We start from the raw sequence: 16753 nt of genomic DNA on the forward strand, positions 1-16753 counted from the left end.
AACCCAATGCTACCGAGGCATCCAACGCGTTAGGATGGTAGATTCGGGCGAGGTGATGAATGATTTCCATGATACGATGGCCAATCATTTGTACTTTCTTTTTTTAACAGTTCTGTCGGAAAAAAAAAATTACAGTTAAAATCAGCCCGCAATGCTGTTAAAGTATTTTTGTATATATGAATTTATTCCTATTTTTATTTATTTATTTTAATTTCTATTTATGTTATAATATATATTTAGCACTTATATTTATTACATATTTTAGGAATTTTAATATAGTTTATTACTTAATAAATTTTATTAAAAAATTATGGAAGGGAATATAAAAAATAAAAAAAGAAAAGAAAGAAAACGAGAGGAAAAGTAATAAAAAAAAAAAGTAAATAAATTGAAGTAGGCATGAAAGTCAAAGCATTATGCTTTTTAGAACTGCAAAGATAAATCATCATGTTTTCTCTCTATTTCTAGATTCAACATTCGCTAATTGATCTATATTGTCAATATTGTTGTAATTTGATTACATCTCTTGTCAAAATCGAAGCTATAGCTTTGAAATGTTGCATGAACTCCTTTGTTATTTAAGATTTAGATTGTATAATAATTATGATTTATTGATAGAGATGATCTCTATTTGTGCATTTATGATTTTTTTTTTTTTTAGCAATGAACCGTAAGAGATTCCTAACATCTTAGTTTAAATCTATTTGTGCATATATTGTTGATGTCAAATAATCAATATGATAGGATATGAAAACATCAAGCTCTATTACTACAATTCACCAAACAATAATTAGCATATAATAAAATTTTTGGATTTCATATTATATCTTATTCAATTCTATTCCGACTAAAAATTCATACAACAAAGCAGTCATTGTCACCATTATGAGAAGGGGGGTGGGATGCACTGGATATGGTCACAGTAGATGGTTCCTGATTTCTAAGGTCAAAGCAGTCATTGTCACCATTATGAGAAAAAGAGGGAGGGGGAATGCACCAGCTATGAAGCACGGACACGTTGTCCATGCTTCCGTATCGTGTCCAACACGTGTTGGAGCGTGTCGGACACGTCGACACTCTCAGACACGGTCGGACACGCGGTCAACGCGTGTCGACGCGTGTCCGGAAGACTGATGGAGGGTGGAGGCGAGGGAGGGCGAGGGAGCAGAGGTCGCGAGCACCGGTGAGACGGAGCAGAGGCCGCGAGCGCCGGCGAGACCAAGCCACGAACGGACCACCGCGACGGCGAGAGACGGCTAGAGAAAGAGCCGAACAGAGAGAAAGAAGAGAGAAGGCAAACTCCCGCCGGCGAGACGAAGCCACGAACGGACCACCGCGACGGCGAGAGATGGCCAGAGAGAGGTGAGGGCCGTCACTGTTGCGATGGATTGGCGACCAGAGGAAGAGGAGAGGAGGGAAGGGGGTCGTGCGGCGCGGCAAGGAGGATAGGAAGAGGGTCGCGGCTCGCTAGGGTTTTCTATAAAGAAATCCAAAAATATAAGAACGGAGTTCTGATGGCGTGAGAGAGAGGATGGGGGGGAGTGACAGCTCACATGTCACTGTCAAGTGCGGGGAGGGAAAAAATGTAAAATAAACGTGATAAACGTGGGAGTGGAGGGAAAAGGACGAACGAAAGAAGGGGTTGATTTTGGGGATTTTTTTAACCGGAAAATTAAATAAATAATTAAAAAATGATTTCGAAAAATAAAAACATTAAATTTTGAGTAATGATAAATTTTGGTTATTGTAGAAAATCATAGATTTATTTAAATAAATTGATTCTAATTTCTTATTAATTTTTAGTTTCATCGATAATTTTTGTTAAAATTAAAAAAATGTTTCGCATTAATTATGAATATATCTTTCGAATTTCAAATGAATTGATTTGTTAATATTATTAGTATAAATTTATTATAGGCTCTTTTTTAATTAATTATTTATTTATGAATTTGAATCAAATTAATTAAAAATAAAAATATTTATTTAATATACAACGTGTCGCAATGTGTCGGAATTTTCTATTTTTTAGAAATGACGTGTCGACGTGTCGTGTCGTGTCGGACACTCGTGTCATGTCACGTGTCGGTGCTACATAGTGCACCAGATATGATGGTGGGTAAGAAATTTTATTTTTACTGAAACCCACCCCCCCTCGGCACAAAAAATAAATTAGGGCAAAACCTAACTAATAAGTGAAAGTGGATCACAGTATATAAAGAATATATAAACCTTGTAGATACATGATATGCGATATTTTAACATTGGGCTAAAAAAATTAGTGGAAAAACTTGTTTTCACATAATGGAATAATACAAAGTGCAAATATGAAGAGTACTTAGTCCAATATGTCATCAACATGTTAAGACTCGTGAAAATTCTTCCTTCTACCAACATTACGAATAATAAATGCCTTCATCATTTTGAAGCAAAGAATCAAGTCCTCACTTTAAAATAGAGAGATTCTCCAAGTCCTATTTATAATTAAAATGTATTTGGATCATTAAATTTGATAAGATTCTCGGCGGTCCACACTTATCAAATCTAACTATTTTCAAAATTTAACTCATCAAATATATCGTTTGAGACGAATGAATGAAACAAGTGATGAACTGATACGTAACGTAACTTCCCATGGTCAAGACCAAGGACCACGTATTTAAAATAAGTACAATCAACTTCATTTGTAAAAGAAAATTGCTGGTAAAAAATTTATATGAAAAGCACGCGTACCATAATATTCGAAAATGGGAATGATATGTGTTGAAATATTTAAATAAATCCACCTTAAGAAAAGAATCATAGTCTAATCCAAATACAGTCCTACATGTACATGTGTTTTGTGAATGGAAAAAAGTAGAGCATTTTCCATATTATGGTCCAAAAGTAGTACTCGAGGACCTAATATATCGTTTGAGACGAATGAATGAAACAAGTGATGAACTGATACGTAACGTAACTTCCCATGGTCAAGACCAAGGACCACGTATTTAAAATAAGTACAATCAACTTCATTTGTAAAAGAAAATTGCTGGTAAAAAATTTATATGAAAAGCACGCGTACCATAATATTCGAAAATGGGAATGATACGTGTTGAAATATTTAAATAAATCCACCTTAAGAAAAGAATCATAGTCTAATCCAAATACAGTCCTACATGTACATGTGTTTTGTGAATGGAAAAAAGTAGAGCATTTTCCATATTATGGTCCAAAAGTAGTACTCGAGGACCTATATAAAAACTTTCCTTCCAGGACTTATCAATTACAAAATTTCTAAATTAATACTATCATCAATCCTCCAATTTGTGCACTTTGTATATAAAGTTTTGAAACTTTCATTTCAACTAATGAATACTATAATTCCAATGGTTCATCCAATCAAATTCTTTTGTAGCCAGGTATTTAAAAAATTTAATATTACAGAGGAAATGAACAATTACTTGAATAATAACAAGGATTTTTCTTCATAATTTTGATAAGTTCTTAGGCAAAAAGAAATAGTAACGATTATTATTATAACAATAATTGATCGACCAATTTCGAATATGTGGAAAGAAGGAGCATTTGTGATGATGGAGGTGACTCCAGGACAGGACAGGACAGGGTTGCTAACGACTAAGGCTAGGTTAGTCGACACGTGATTACTCTCTCTTCCCCCCACCCCCCATCCCATCTCTGCCCCTTCGCAATTTCTTACTTCTCATCTGTTTTCTTCTTCATTACTCTACATTATTATACATTGGCCAAAAAATATAAAGCTGAAATTTCAGAATTTTAATTTTGTTGTTATGTTTGTAAACTAAAATTGATTAATTCAACAACAAATCCAAAATGATTAAGGGTATTAATGATGAAAAAACTCGATTAGAGTCATCTAATCTAGAGGACTTTGTCACACAAATTATAGGTTCTACAATCATTTACTGAAAATACCATCTCATTGAAAAAGCTAAGAAACACGATCATTTACTCAAAATTATAAAAGCATAACCAAGCAATTGGTCATTAACACCAAAATTAGAAATATTATATACTTGCACTTTGCATTAAACTATCCAAAACAAAATATTATACAAATCACAAACAATGAAACATTTCACCAATCTTAGACCTAGGATCAACTATAGTTGAAAATGCTTTTGGTGGAAAAGAAATAAAAAGAGATAACATATGTTATAAAATTGAAAGCAAAAGGTAAATTTGATTAAATTATCAATGATAGATATCTTGGTGATTCAAATTTAAAGCCTAAATCAACTAAACCATATCACATTGCCCATAGTAAATTGATGATCATGACAATCTCGGCGAGGCTCGGTTGACGAGGCGCGGCCTTGCTAAGGGTCGGCGACGCTCCGACGAGGTCTCTACCCCTCGTTTCGTCGGTAGCTGGTCACCCCAAGGCTGGCGACCGATGGACGTTGAAGAAAAAGAAGAGAAAGAAAAGAAAAGAATAAAAAAGTAATAAAATTATTAAAACATTATAAAAAAAAAATGATTTGGATCAGAAATTTTCAAAATGGTATTAAACGCAATTCTATTCCGGGAATTAAAATTTTGGACAGTTACCAAACAGCTTAAAATGCTTAGAAATTGTTCCCGAGAATAGAATAAAAAAGAATAATTTATGATTAGAAATTGTTCCTGATAACAAAAAAGTTACCAGACGCAACATGAAAGAGAAAAATAGAGACAAAAGTGATCGAAATTTCCAAGAAAGCCACACCTGCAACTTTCCTCATTCTGTTAAGAGCATTTTTTGGAAAATAACATATAAAGATTGTAAAGAACAAAAATTACGTTAAATTGTTCTAAAACAATCAAAATAGGATACTCATGCTAGATATGGATAAACGATATCATTTGAAAGGTAAAAATGATGAGTTCCGATTAGTTACGTAATAAATCAACAACTCATCAATGAATTGATAATTTTATTTTGATTTGGTAGTTTCGATTACACATAGTTACAAATGCATTTCGTTTACATCATTAACATAATGAAAATTTAAAAGCCAATATTGGAGAGTCGATCGATTATTTAGATAACGGACTAAGAACCTCTAGATAGAGCAAAGGTTTTTGTGCATGATCTTAGAAAAGTTCGCTTTGGGACGTACCTCTAAAGCGTGCTTGAAAACACACTTGGGGAGTCTAGGGAAGTGGAAGCTGCCAATTTCAAGCAACTTCTTCAGTGCACTCGCCGAATCAGGCAACAGAAATTCCGACCACGTCGGAAACCCCAACCTCTCTAAGCACTCCCGCGTCAGCGACTCCGTCAGCACCGGGCCAGAGCACGTCGCCACCACCGACTCGACCAGCTCAGGCTGCAACTCGGCCAACCTGAACGCCACCACCGCGCCGTAGCTGAACCCGACCACTGTGCACTGCTGCACTCCCAGCTTTGCCAGCCCCCCTTGCCAGGCACTCCGCCTGGAATCCCACAGTCCGGCGGCCGTCGCCAGTGGAGGAACCACCGAAGAAGAGGAGGTCCGGCACGTAGACTGCATAGTCCCTCGCAAGGGCGAGGACTTGGAACTGCCATGTCAGGATGCCGTCGGCAACGAAGCCGTGGAGGAAGACGACGGCTGGTTTTTTACTGTTGTTGGCATTCTTCTTGGATCGGGTCGGAGCCCAGATGTTCATGACAGTCCCTGGTTCGACCTCGATCTTTTCAGGTCTCAATCCGGCGAAACTCATGGTCGCTCGCAACAAGGGCTTGTAAATCTTTACAGTGTTCACCATTCTCTCTCTCTCTCTCTCTCTCTCTCTGAGCTTGATTATGCACAGTATGTACTTCTTCGCCATGGACATCCTGGTCATTTATTGTTGGGAAATGATAAGCTGACGGTGTAGTCTGACCGCACATTTTCCCTAGGAGACTGGACAACTTGCGTGTCCGGTTTTCCTAGGAATCCAAAGTCTCAGTTTATTTACTTGTTAAACCGCATATCCCTTTTATCTTTATCTTTTTCTTTTGTGCTAGATATCATTGAGGGTTGTCTAACCCCATTCCCACCTTGGGAGCTGCCCCCCTCTCTCCCCCGTCTCTCTCACCCCTTAATTGCCGTCTCTGCAGCCGCAACTTTTAGGTTTGTACTTCTACAATTTCCCCATCTGCGACCGTAAGTGAGTGGAGGGAAAGAGCAGTAGAAGCTCGGTGCTACTTCAGTGTTAGTTGATGCCCTTTCTTTGCTGCCCCTCCTCCGATCAATTCCTCCCCTTTTCACGCCTTGTGGTTTAGCAGTCCTGTCCAAAGAGAGAAGAAGAAAGCACAAACTTAGCTTCTCTGAAATGACCCAAGTTGGTGGATCTTCTCTATCTCCACATCAAAATGAAGGCTCTCTTCATGAATAGTCAAGCCGCCAAGCTCATCCTTGAACTTGATCAGCACGTTGGACAGGAATGTTGGAACCAAAAGGATAAAGGAGCATCGAAGGATTTGATGAGGAGAGCATGTAAACACACAAAAAGAAGAATATATTATTCAAAATGCCTTGCGAAGGCTTAATATAGAGTACACACCACACTCTTACAAACTTGACTATACAAGCTTTGCTAAGCTTAACTCTCTCTCTCTCTATTTCTCTCTACACACTCTCACTCTCTCTAAAAACAAAATAACAAACGTAGGTATATGTATTTATAAACATCTCTACCACCTAGACTTTGATAATGCCAGTACAAATACTTAAAGGGGGGATGAATTGGTGTTTTTAAAAAAATTAATTAATAAAATTAATTTCGAACAAAGTCTGAAAACCAAACAAAGTCTGATAAAACGAGTCACTAGAATTCTGATGAATGTTCAGAATAAGATAAAAGATGGAATTGATTTTTGTGATACTTAAAAGAATGCAACAAATGTAAATAAATAAAGTTAAGGGAAGAAAAGATTGTACACGAAATTTATAGCGGTTCGACTTAAATCAAGCCTATGTCCACTCTCCACGCTGACAGCCTTCTAGCTAGAATTCACTAGAGTATCAATATAGAAGTACAATTTTTGAGTGCAAACACTCAATGAAAGATCCATTTTCTCTCATTAAGTTACTCTTTTTGTGATTTTCTTTCTTGAATATAATTTGTAAGCACCGCTGATGAAGAACAAGTAATTAGAAAGACTTCAGACTTTGAAATTTCAATTTTCACATCTCTTCCTCAAATAGACTGAATGACCTTTTTAAATACTCCTCCACGTCTCACTAGCCATTGGCATTTTCCAAATGAATTTCTTCCAATCAATTCATTGGACATAATCGACTAGGGAAATCTTATAGCTGTTTGAAGATTGAGATGAAAATCTGTTGATTCCGATCGTCCATACAATCGAATCTAGGTTTACATAAATATATGCTTTCCAAAAATGAACTTGTTTTCAAGATTGATTTCATCAATGTACTTATAGAAGGAAAGTGAGATTTTTTGTTAGAGAGCTAGATGTTAAAGAATAAATTCCTAATGTGTACATTCTGAATCATTGTCGCAAGATCAATAAATCTAAGTCTGATTTTATCCTCGTTTTGGACACTGTTTTAGTCTGGATTGCGTCAGAGGTGGAATGACTTCTTGAATAAATAGATTTTGGCAAGAATCTACGATATAACTTCAAAAGTATTCTATTCTTCAAAATAAGAATAAGAATTAGAAAGTACAATAAGTAAAGTTGAACTTGTTTGCCGTCTTCAACGTGAGCGGGAGTTGTTGAAATTTTATCCAAGGCAAAGTCCAACTTCAGCATGCTAACCGACTTCAATTTATCAATAAGACGATTCATGTCTTAAATGTTGGGCCCACCACTTATCTTCATGCAAGTTGTTTTCTCCTTTTTCATCAGAGTTGAAGTCGGTTAAGAGTGGAAACTCCAACACAGTCCAATTATTGCACTCAAACTCCTATGCCATGTACGAGGACAGGTCCAAGTAAAATTTTCTTTGATCTAAATCAATTTTACTACTTCTAACAAGGAAAACCTTGAACTGGCTTGACTAGCTTCGCATCCTCAGCATAAAGGACAACCCCATCTCTGGCAATGTCCCTAACCTTGAGTCCCTCGCCCTAAGTGGCAATGCCTACTCCAGTATCTCCGGCGAAATTTTGGATAGTCAATAACCCCATGAATTTCTTTTTCTTCAATATCAATAGATTTGTTTCTTTAATTACTACAAACATGTAAAATAAATGATTTTCTATAGAAAATTTGTGGTCCAATTGCCAATTATACACCTAACAAAATGATTGGCCAAATTGTACTGTTTCTTGTAAAGTAACAATGCCATTCTCCAAGCGAGGTCTTTTAGGGCTTGTTTGGTAATCATTTTGTCTACTCGGAGTAGTTTTTTTCTTATTCTGTTTCATGGACAAATTTTTGAGCGTTTGAACGCATTTAGGAGCTGTACAAAGTCATTATTCATGAAGTAAAAAAAGAATAGAAATACATTTGATACGACTTAAATTTTTTTGTGACTATGAATTTCTTTTAGTTTTTATTTTAAATAATTTTACGAGATATTTCTTTTACTCTTTTTTTTTTCCTTCTCTTCTTCTTCCTTCTCTAGTTGGCAACCTCAACCCTCACTCGCCAATGGCAAGGTGGCTAGTCGAGGTCGAGCCCCACCCAGCCAAGGCAAGGCTGACCTCACCGAGGGTTGGCGAGGCTCTGGTGTGCCGGACATTGTCATTGGAGATTACCAACCATCACCAAGCCTAGGGACTAGTAAGAGGGGAAAGAAGAAGAAAAGAAAAGAGAGAGAAAAAAAAAGGCTTGATCCTAGAATTGTTCCAGGGAACAAGTGATGCATGATCGGGTGAGTGATTCCAGAACGGAAATTTTTTCTTTTGAGATTTTTCTGGTTTAGTGTATGGGGTAGTGTATACAAGGAATAAACAAAGGGGAATAAGAAAATATAGAACAATCCCCTTCCAAGGTATGAAGGCCACGCCACCAACCGAGAATGAGGATCGAGATCTACGAAGTTCACTACCAAGACCTAAAAATTCCACCAGCCAAGGATAAAGGACTTCGGGATAGGAGAAGCTCACCACCAAGACCTAAAGATTCCACCAGCCAAGGATAAAGGGCTTCTTGACTCACCACCAAGGAGTGATCTACGCTCCAAGGATAAAGGTCTTCTTGGCTCACCACCAAGGAGTGATCTACGCTCCAAAGATAAAGAGACTGAAAGGAGTTATCCACTCTCCAAAGAAGTTCACTCCAGCAAAGGAAATCTCACCATTTTCATTCATCAAATTCGTATTTCCCATACATTGGATAGTTTTCCCTTGTTTAAAGGAGGATTTTAGACTTAGAAAATATAAAAAAAACAGACTTTAATTACCTAGGTACTTAAGAAATGCCTTTATTAGTACGGGAACTTGCATTCTTGAACCTTTGGCCTTCCACATTCTTAAACCTTTGGCCTTCCAAAAATATTGCTCCTCCCTTAACCAGAAAATAATCCTCTTGAAACTTCATCAATTGGTCATGCAAGACGTCTAAAATGGCCTCCCATTGATAGTCATCGATATACCATAAAGTACCGATAAGTAATTAACGTTATTCATTCAAAATGATCAATCGAAGCACATAATGTCCAATTTCTTTCTTGGCTTGGATAAGCATCCATGGTTCTGAGTTGGGTGATGGAGCTATGTTGGATGCTCCTGCATCATCCTCCTTGGGTTGTTTGAGATTTGTCCTAATCTAGAAAGTTTTCATCCTCCAAGTAAGGAGAAGGGTCTCCCACATTGAATGTTGCCGAAACTCCAAATTCTCCAGGAAGGTCAATCTTGTAAGCATTGTCACCAATTTGCTCAATAACTTTAAAGGGACCATTAGCTCTAGGCATGAGCTTGTTCTTTCGTCGAAATAGAAATCTCTCATTTCTCAAGTGAAGCCGTACAAGATAGCCCAGTTGAAATTGAGTCTTCTTGCGATGTTGATTAGCTTTCTTCTTGTAAGATTCGTTGGCCTTTCCAATCTTTGATCGAATCTACTCATGAAGCATCTTCATTGATTCAGCTCTTTTCTTGCCATCAAAGCTTACTTGAGAATTAGATGGAATTGGAATCAAATCAATGGGTATGAAAGGATTAATTCCATACACAACTTCAAATGGCGATCGACCAGTAGTATAACTTGGTGATTGATTGTAAGCAAATTCAGCATGCACAAGCTTTAAATCCCAATCTTTTAAAGATTTACTCGCCATGCCACGAAGAAGAGTGGTTAGAGTACTATTTGTTACCTCCGTTTGACCATCGGTTTGTGGATAACAAGCTGTGCTGAATAAGAGTCTTGTACCAAGCATTCTTCATAGTCTTCCAGAAGTAGCTTAAGAACTTGGAATCACAATCTGACACAATGGTCTCTAGTACTCCATGAATGCGAGTAATCTCTTTGAAATATAATTAAGCAATATGAGATGCATCATTGGTCTTGTGACATGACACGAAATGAGCCATTTTAGAGAACCGAACGACGACCACCATGATAACATTTTTTTCCTCTTTGAGTTCTTGGTAGAGCCATAATGAAATCCATGCTAACATTTTCCTAGGGCTGCAATGGTACTGGAAGTGGAGTATACAAACCTTGATGGAAATGGTTTTTTGATCTTTGACAAGTTGCACACCTTGAGATGATAGCATGCACATCTCCACTCATCTTTGGCCAATAGAAATGCTCTTGAAGAACCTCAAGAGTTTGGTTAATACCAAAATGACTAGCCAATCATCCACCATGCGCCTCTCGAATCAGCGATTCACGAAATGAACTCTTTGGCACACATAATCGATATCTTTTAAAAAGAAACCCATCTTGCAAAGAATATGTACCTTGAACTCCCCGCTTGCAATTGTTGATGATGGATGTTAACTCCGCATCTTCAGAATAAAGTTCTTTCATTGATTGAAATCTGAGAATCCTAGAGTCCAAAACAGCAAGTATACAATATCTTCTTGATAAAGCATATGCTACAACATTAGCATGCCTGGGTTTCTATTTTGAGACAAAAGAAAAGGATTGAAGAAATTCTACCCATTTTGCATGTCTAGAATTAAGCTTGCATTGGCCACTAATAAACTTAAGCGCCCCATGATCAAAATGAAGGACAAATTGCTTTGGCCTCAAATAATGACTCCAATGATCAAGAGATCGGACAATGGCATAGAACTCTTTGTCATAAGTTGAATAATTCCTCTTGGAATCTGATAACTTCTTGCAGAAATATGCCAATGGTTTTTGTGCTTGCATCAGAACAATGCCTATACCAACTCCGCTTGCATCACACTCAACTTCAAATACTTTATCAAAATCAAGAAGTGCAAGAATAGGGGACTCACAAAGTTTTTGCTTGATTACCTCAAAGGTGTTTTGAGCAGCCTTTGTCCATTCAAAAGCACAATTCTTCATGCATTCAGTTATAGGAGCCATGACGGTACTAAATTTTTTGACAAAACATCAATAGAAAGAAACAAGTCCATGAAAACTTCTTACATCAGAAATAGACTTCGGAACTAGCCAAGTCTTCATAGCTTCCACCTTGGCTTGATCAACAGAGATTCCATCTTTGGAAACCACATAACCAAAAAACACAATGCTTGGAGAGAAGAACTCACATTTCTCCATGTTAGCATATAGTTTTTGTTCTCTCAAGACATTAAAGACCTGTTTTAAATGAGAGATATGCTCCTCCTCATTCCTGCTATAAACAAGAATATCATCGAAATAAACAAAGACAAATCGACCAATAAAGGAACGAAGAACGCCGTTCATAAGCCTCATGAAGGTACTCGGAGCATTAGATAATCCGAATGGCATAACCAACCACTCATAAAAGCCTCCCTTGGTCTTGAAAGCCGTTTTCCATTCATCACCTTCTTGCATTCTGATTTGATGATAGCCACTCCGCAAATCTATCTTTGAAAACACAAAAGAACCATATAATTCATCAAGCATATTCATATAATTCATCAAGCATATTATCAAGTCTAGGTATAGGGTACCTATACTTAATGGTGATGTTGTTGATGACCTGGCTATCAACACACATTCGGTATGTACCATCCTTCTTAGGTACAAGTAGAGCCAGAACAGAACATGGACTCATGCTTTATCGAACATATCCTTTGTCGATAAGTTCATTGACTTGTCTTTACAACTCCTTTGTTTCCTTTGGATTGCATTGATAAGCTGGCTTGTTTGGTAGTGGAGCACCGGGGATCAAATCAATTTGATGCTCAATACCTCTTATGGGAGGTAATCTAGGTGGCAAGTCCTTCGGGAACATATCTGCAAATTCTTTCAACAAGCAATGCATTTTTGGATGTATGAGTCGCTCTATCTCACTCTTTTTCTCGACCACAAGCAAAGCAAATACATTCTTTTGTTTGCTAATGGCTCTCTCAACTCGTGTCTCACTCAAGAACAAATTGCCACGGTCTACCCAATAACAAGTGGCATGCCTCCATAAGAATCACATCACATACAACATCATCTTGATAGTTCTTCCCAATTGAAAATGATATAAGAACGTGTTTGGTTACCTTGAGTTCATTCCCTTGATTGAGCCATTGGAGCTTATATGGTTGAGGATGTTTCATTGTTGGAAGCTTCAACAACTTCCAACTTGTCGACAAGAGTTGTTGAAGCAACATGGGTGCATCTCCCACCATCGATGATCACTGAACACACCTTTCTGTTAATAGTGCAATGGGTGTGAAATATATTCTCCCTTTGCTCTTTATCAGGAGAAACTTCAACATGCAATGCTCTTCGAATGATTAACAGCTCACCATCATCGGCTTTCTCAACAACTTCTTCTTCCCTATCAAATTCAAAAACATTTTGGTCTTGATTGCCCTCAACCTCTTGAACCGCCAAATTGATCTCCTCAATTTCTTGAAGAGTCAACTCTCCGATTTGGACAATTTGCTTGTAAATGCCAAAAGTCATGGCACTTAAAGCATTTCCTTGCATCGCCTTCAAACTTCTTTTGGACTTCTTTGGAAGGCTTTGCAATTTTTTCCTTGCCTTTGTCTTTTGTCAATGTACTCTCGCCTTTACTTGACGAAGCACCCTTAAAATAGGATGTTGCCTTTGTTGAGGTTCTGGAGGAAAACCTCTTGCTCTTCAATTGTTTTTCGACTTTTATGGCTAACTTGCATACGTCTTCAAAGGACCAATAGGGTTGAAGTTCAACCATATCATCAATTTCTTGATTCATGCCGCCAAGGAGACGAGCGATGATTTGCTCAGGAACTTCTGAAACTTCACACCTCATTTTGAGTTGTTCAAACTCACGAATGTATTCTTCAATGATCAACCCTTGTTGTCTTAGGGAATTTAGTTTGAGGAATAGATCTTGCTTATACGTGTCGGGCAAGAACCTCTTCTTCATCAACTTCTTGAGTTTTTCCCAAGACTTGATTCGGCATTTTCCTTCCCTTGCTCATTGATGCTTTAGATTCTCCCACCATAGAGAAGTATATTTTGTCAGCTTTAGGATAGCAACCTTACATTTCTTCTCATCCGAATAGGACTTGAAGTCAAAAATTCATACGGTTGTGTGTAGCCAATCCACAAAGTCGTCGAGATTGAGATTAACGTCAAACTCAAGGACCTCCACTTTAATGTCTCTTTCGTTCTCCTTATGCGTCCCTCTTCATCTTCGAATTTGATATTCAGAATCACTAGAGTTGTCTCCAGTGGAATCGGAATCACCATTAGAATCTTGACGAGATTTAGAATCATCACGCCGATGCCGTTCATTGGGACCCCTTACTGGTTGTCCTTGTCTCACCAGATTCTCTAGAAGATTGAGGACTTGCTCCATTTGTTGCTAAAGATTTTGGATTGCACGATCTCGCCTTTTGTTGTGCGCTTGCTCCAGAGTCAAGCCTTTTGGAACTTGATCATCCATAAGAAATTTGAGATAGAAAAAAGAAAGGAATCACTCAAATGAGTTGAACCTTGAGCTCTAATACCAATCTTTCGATGCATGATGGGGTGAGTGATTCCAGAACAAATTTTTTTTCTTTTGGGATTTTTCTAGTTTAGTTTATGGGGTAGTGTATACAGGGAAGAAACGAAGGGGAATAAGAAAAGATAGAACAATCTCCTTCCAAGGTATAAAGGCCACGCCACCAACCGAGGATGAGGATCGAGATCTACGAAGTTCACCATCAAGGTCTAAAGCTTCCACTAGCCAAGGATAAAGGACTTCGGGATAGGAGAAGCTCACCACCAAGGCCTAAAGATTCCACTAGCTAAGGATAAAGGGCTTCTTGGCTCATCACCAAGGAGTGATCTACGCTCCAAGGGTAAAAAGACCAAAAGGAGTTATCCACTCTCCGAAGAAGTTCACTCAAGTAGAGGAAATCTCACCATTTTCATTCATCAAATTCGTATTCCCCATACATTAGATAGTTTTCCCCTATTTAAAGGAGGATTTTAGACTTAGGAAATATAAAAAAACAGACTTTAATGACCTAGGTACTTAAGAAATACATTTATTAGTACGAGAACTTGCAGTCTTGAACCTTTGGCCTTCCGCATTCTTGAACCGCATTCTTGAACCTTTAGCCTTCCAAAATTCGTGCTCTTCCCTTGACTAGAAAATAATTCTCCTGAAACTTCATCAATTGGTCATGCAAGACGTCTAAAATGGCCTCTCATTGATAGTTATCGATATACCATAAAGTACCGATAAGTAATTAACATTATTCATTCAAAATGATCAATCGAAGCACAGAATGCTCAATTTCTTTCTTGGCTTGGATAAGCATCCATGGTTCTGAGTTGGTCGATGGAGCTACGTTGGATGCTCCCGCATCAACAAGTAATTTTGGTCTTTTTTTTTTTTAAATTCCATTCCAATTCTATTCTCAGGAACAAAGTTTAGAGTAAATATATTATAGTGAGTATAATTTAAAATTTTTGATATCATAAAAAAAAATCAAGATAAATGTATCATATTTAACATAATTTTGAGTATTTTTTTTTTTTATGACTTTCCATTTATACAGTATTTTCTTTCTATGGAAACCGTAAGGAGTTCTCTATTGCAAAAGAAGATAGGGATTGACATCGGGATTAGAAAGAAAAGGACTTGACATCTGCTTTTTGTGGAGTTGATTAAGCAAAATGATGGGTGCCTAAGTTGAAATAACATAACAATAATGGCATGTTTGATAATTGGCCAATATTTGGTTATTTTGGTTCTTTTCTTCCATAGAACAAAAAGAGAACAGAAAATCGTTTAGTAATATTAGCTTTTTCTACTCCTAGGAACCAATTGGACAAATTTAGTCATAATCATTTTTACATTGATACCAAATTAGTCCATTTGGTCAATTAGGCTAGAAATTGTTTACATAAATGCCGGTTATTCTACATGATATAGCAAACACTAATGTGAATATTTTAATAATATTTTTGAAATTTATTTTATTTTTAAATAATTTTTTCCAATTATTATTATTATATTTTTTTAAATTTCCCTTTTAGTCTTACTAGTGTTGATGGCTAGTCAGCGACCACAGGCTATGGCCGGCAGGGGTTGGCCTCACTTGGGCAAGGAGAGTACCGAAGAAGGCCCCCTCCCTAGATTTGGCAAGGCCAACTCCCACCTAGGCTAGGACGGCCTCACTAGTCAACCTCACCGTGCCTCATAGAGCTGATATAGCAATAGTGACAGTGAGCTCAGAAGCGGCAACTTCGGTCCAAGCCGATGCTCGCACTCACGATGTTTGAAGGAGCCGATGGGCGAGCGAGTTTGTGACCGGTTTTGATGAGTGGCGACGTTGGACCATGGGAACTACAAGGGAAATCCAAAAGCAAAGGAGGGGACGAGAGGTGTCAAATTTTGATGGACAACGAGGTGAAGCGGATGCTGTCGTTGCGAGGCATGTCTCACCTCAGTGACTGGTGACGGCGGACTCAAAATGGCAGTGAGATAAAAAGTCCTTCAGGTTCTAGGTTTTACGAATGGCAAAGAAGATGAAGACAAAGCTAATGAGTCGCCAAAGTTGAAGATGAGGCGTGGCGAGGCCGTCTTGGCTTGGGCAAGGGTCTACCTCGCGGCACTCGCCCTTGCCCAAGCATCACCCGGCAAGCACCGGCAAAAAGAAAAGGGATCGGAAAAGAAATTTAAAAAAAAAAAAAAATAAAAAAGTATTTAAATGCTATATTAAAAAAAGTCCACTTCAAACACCGACCGTATCATATAGGATGGTTGGCGTCTACATTGGTATGGCCGATATCTAGATAAGTGATTTCCTACCTAAATTGGCTAAATGGACTAAATTAGTACCAATTTAAAAAAAATTGGAATAAATTAGCTCGACTGAAAAGTTTAGGACCGAATTATTACTAATATAATAGGTTTAAGACTTTTTTTTTTACTTTTCCCAAAACATAACACATAATTATCAAATCCTATTGTCTTCTATTCACCAAAGATTAAAGCACGCGACCCACACCTCTATGGAACGATAGTACCAAATTAATTTGGTCACCGATGCACACGGGTACCCAAAAATCATGCGATCGTAGTTGGTCCGTGAAGTAGTGCTAAGATATCGGCTGGTTGGCCTAGTAATTATAACACAGAAACTTTAATAGCAGCAACAAATGGAAGTCGGGTTCTACACTTACGAAGGGAAGTTCTGCAAAGTACTGGAATTAGTAGAACCAACTTGGGGTAGCAAAGCTTGGAAGTAGTGTACTGACGCTGCCAATGGAGATTGACGA

At 37.7% G+C, this 16753-nt stretch overlaps 1 protein-coding gene across 1 annotated transcript; it reads right to left on the reverse strand.

The window, feature by feature from the left end:
* Nucleotides 1–4293: 4293 nt before the first annotated feature.
* On the reverse strand, nucleotides 4294–5510 carry LOC120296101. Its single transcript, XM_039317759.1, has 2 exons — nucleotides 5121–5510; nucleotides 4294–4404 (listed from the first exon to the last, which is right to left on the reverse strand). The coding sequence occupies exons 1-2, from the start codon at nucleotides 5508–5510 to the stop codon at nucleotides 4294–4296; spliced, it is 501 nt and encodes a 166-aa protein (XP_039173693.1).
* Nucleotides 5511–16753: the final 11243 nt, after the last annotated feature.

The sequence above is a fragment of the Eucalyptus grandis genome, chromosome 7 (assembly GCF_016545825.1).
Source record: "Eucalyptus grandis isolate ANBG69807.140 chromosome 7, ASM1654582v1, whole genome shotgun sequence".
NCBI classification, from domain to species: domain Eukaryota; kingdom Viridiplantae; phylum Streptophyta; class Magnoliopsida; order Myrtales; family Myrtaceae; genus Eucalyptus; species Eucalyptus grandis.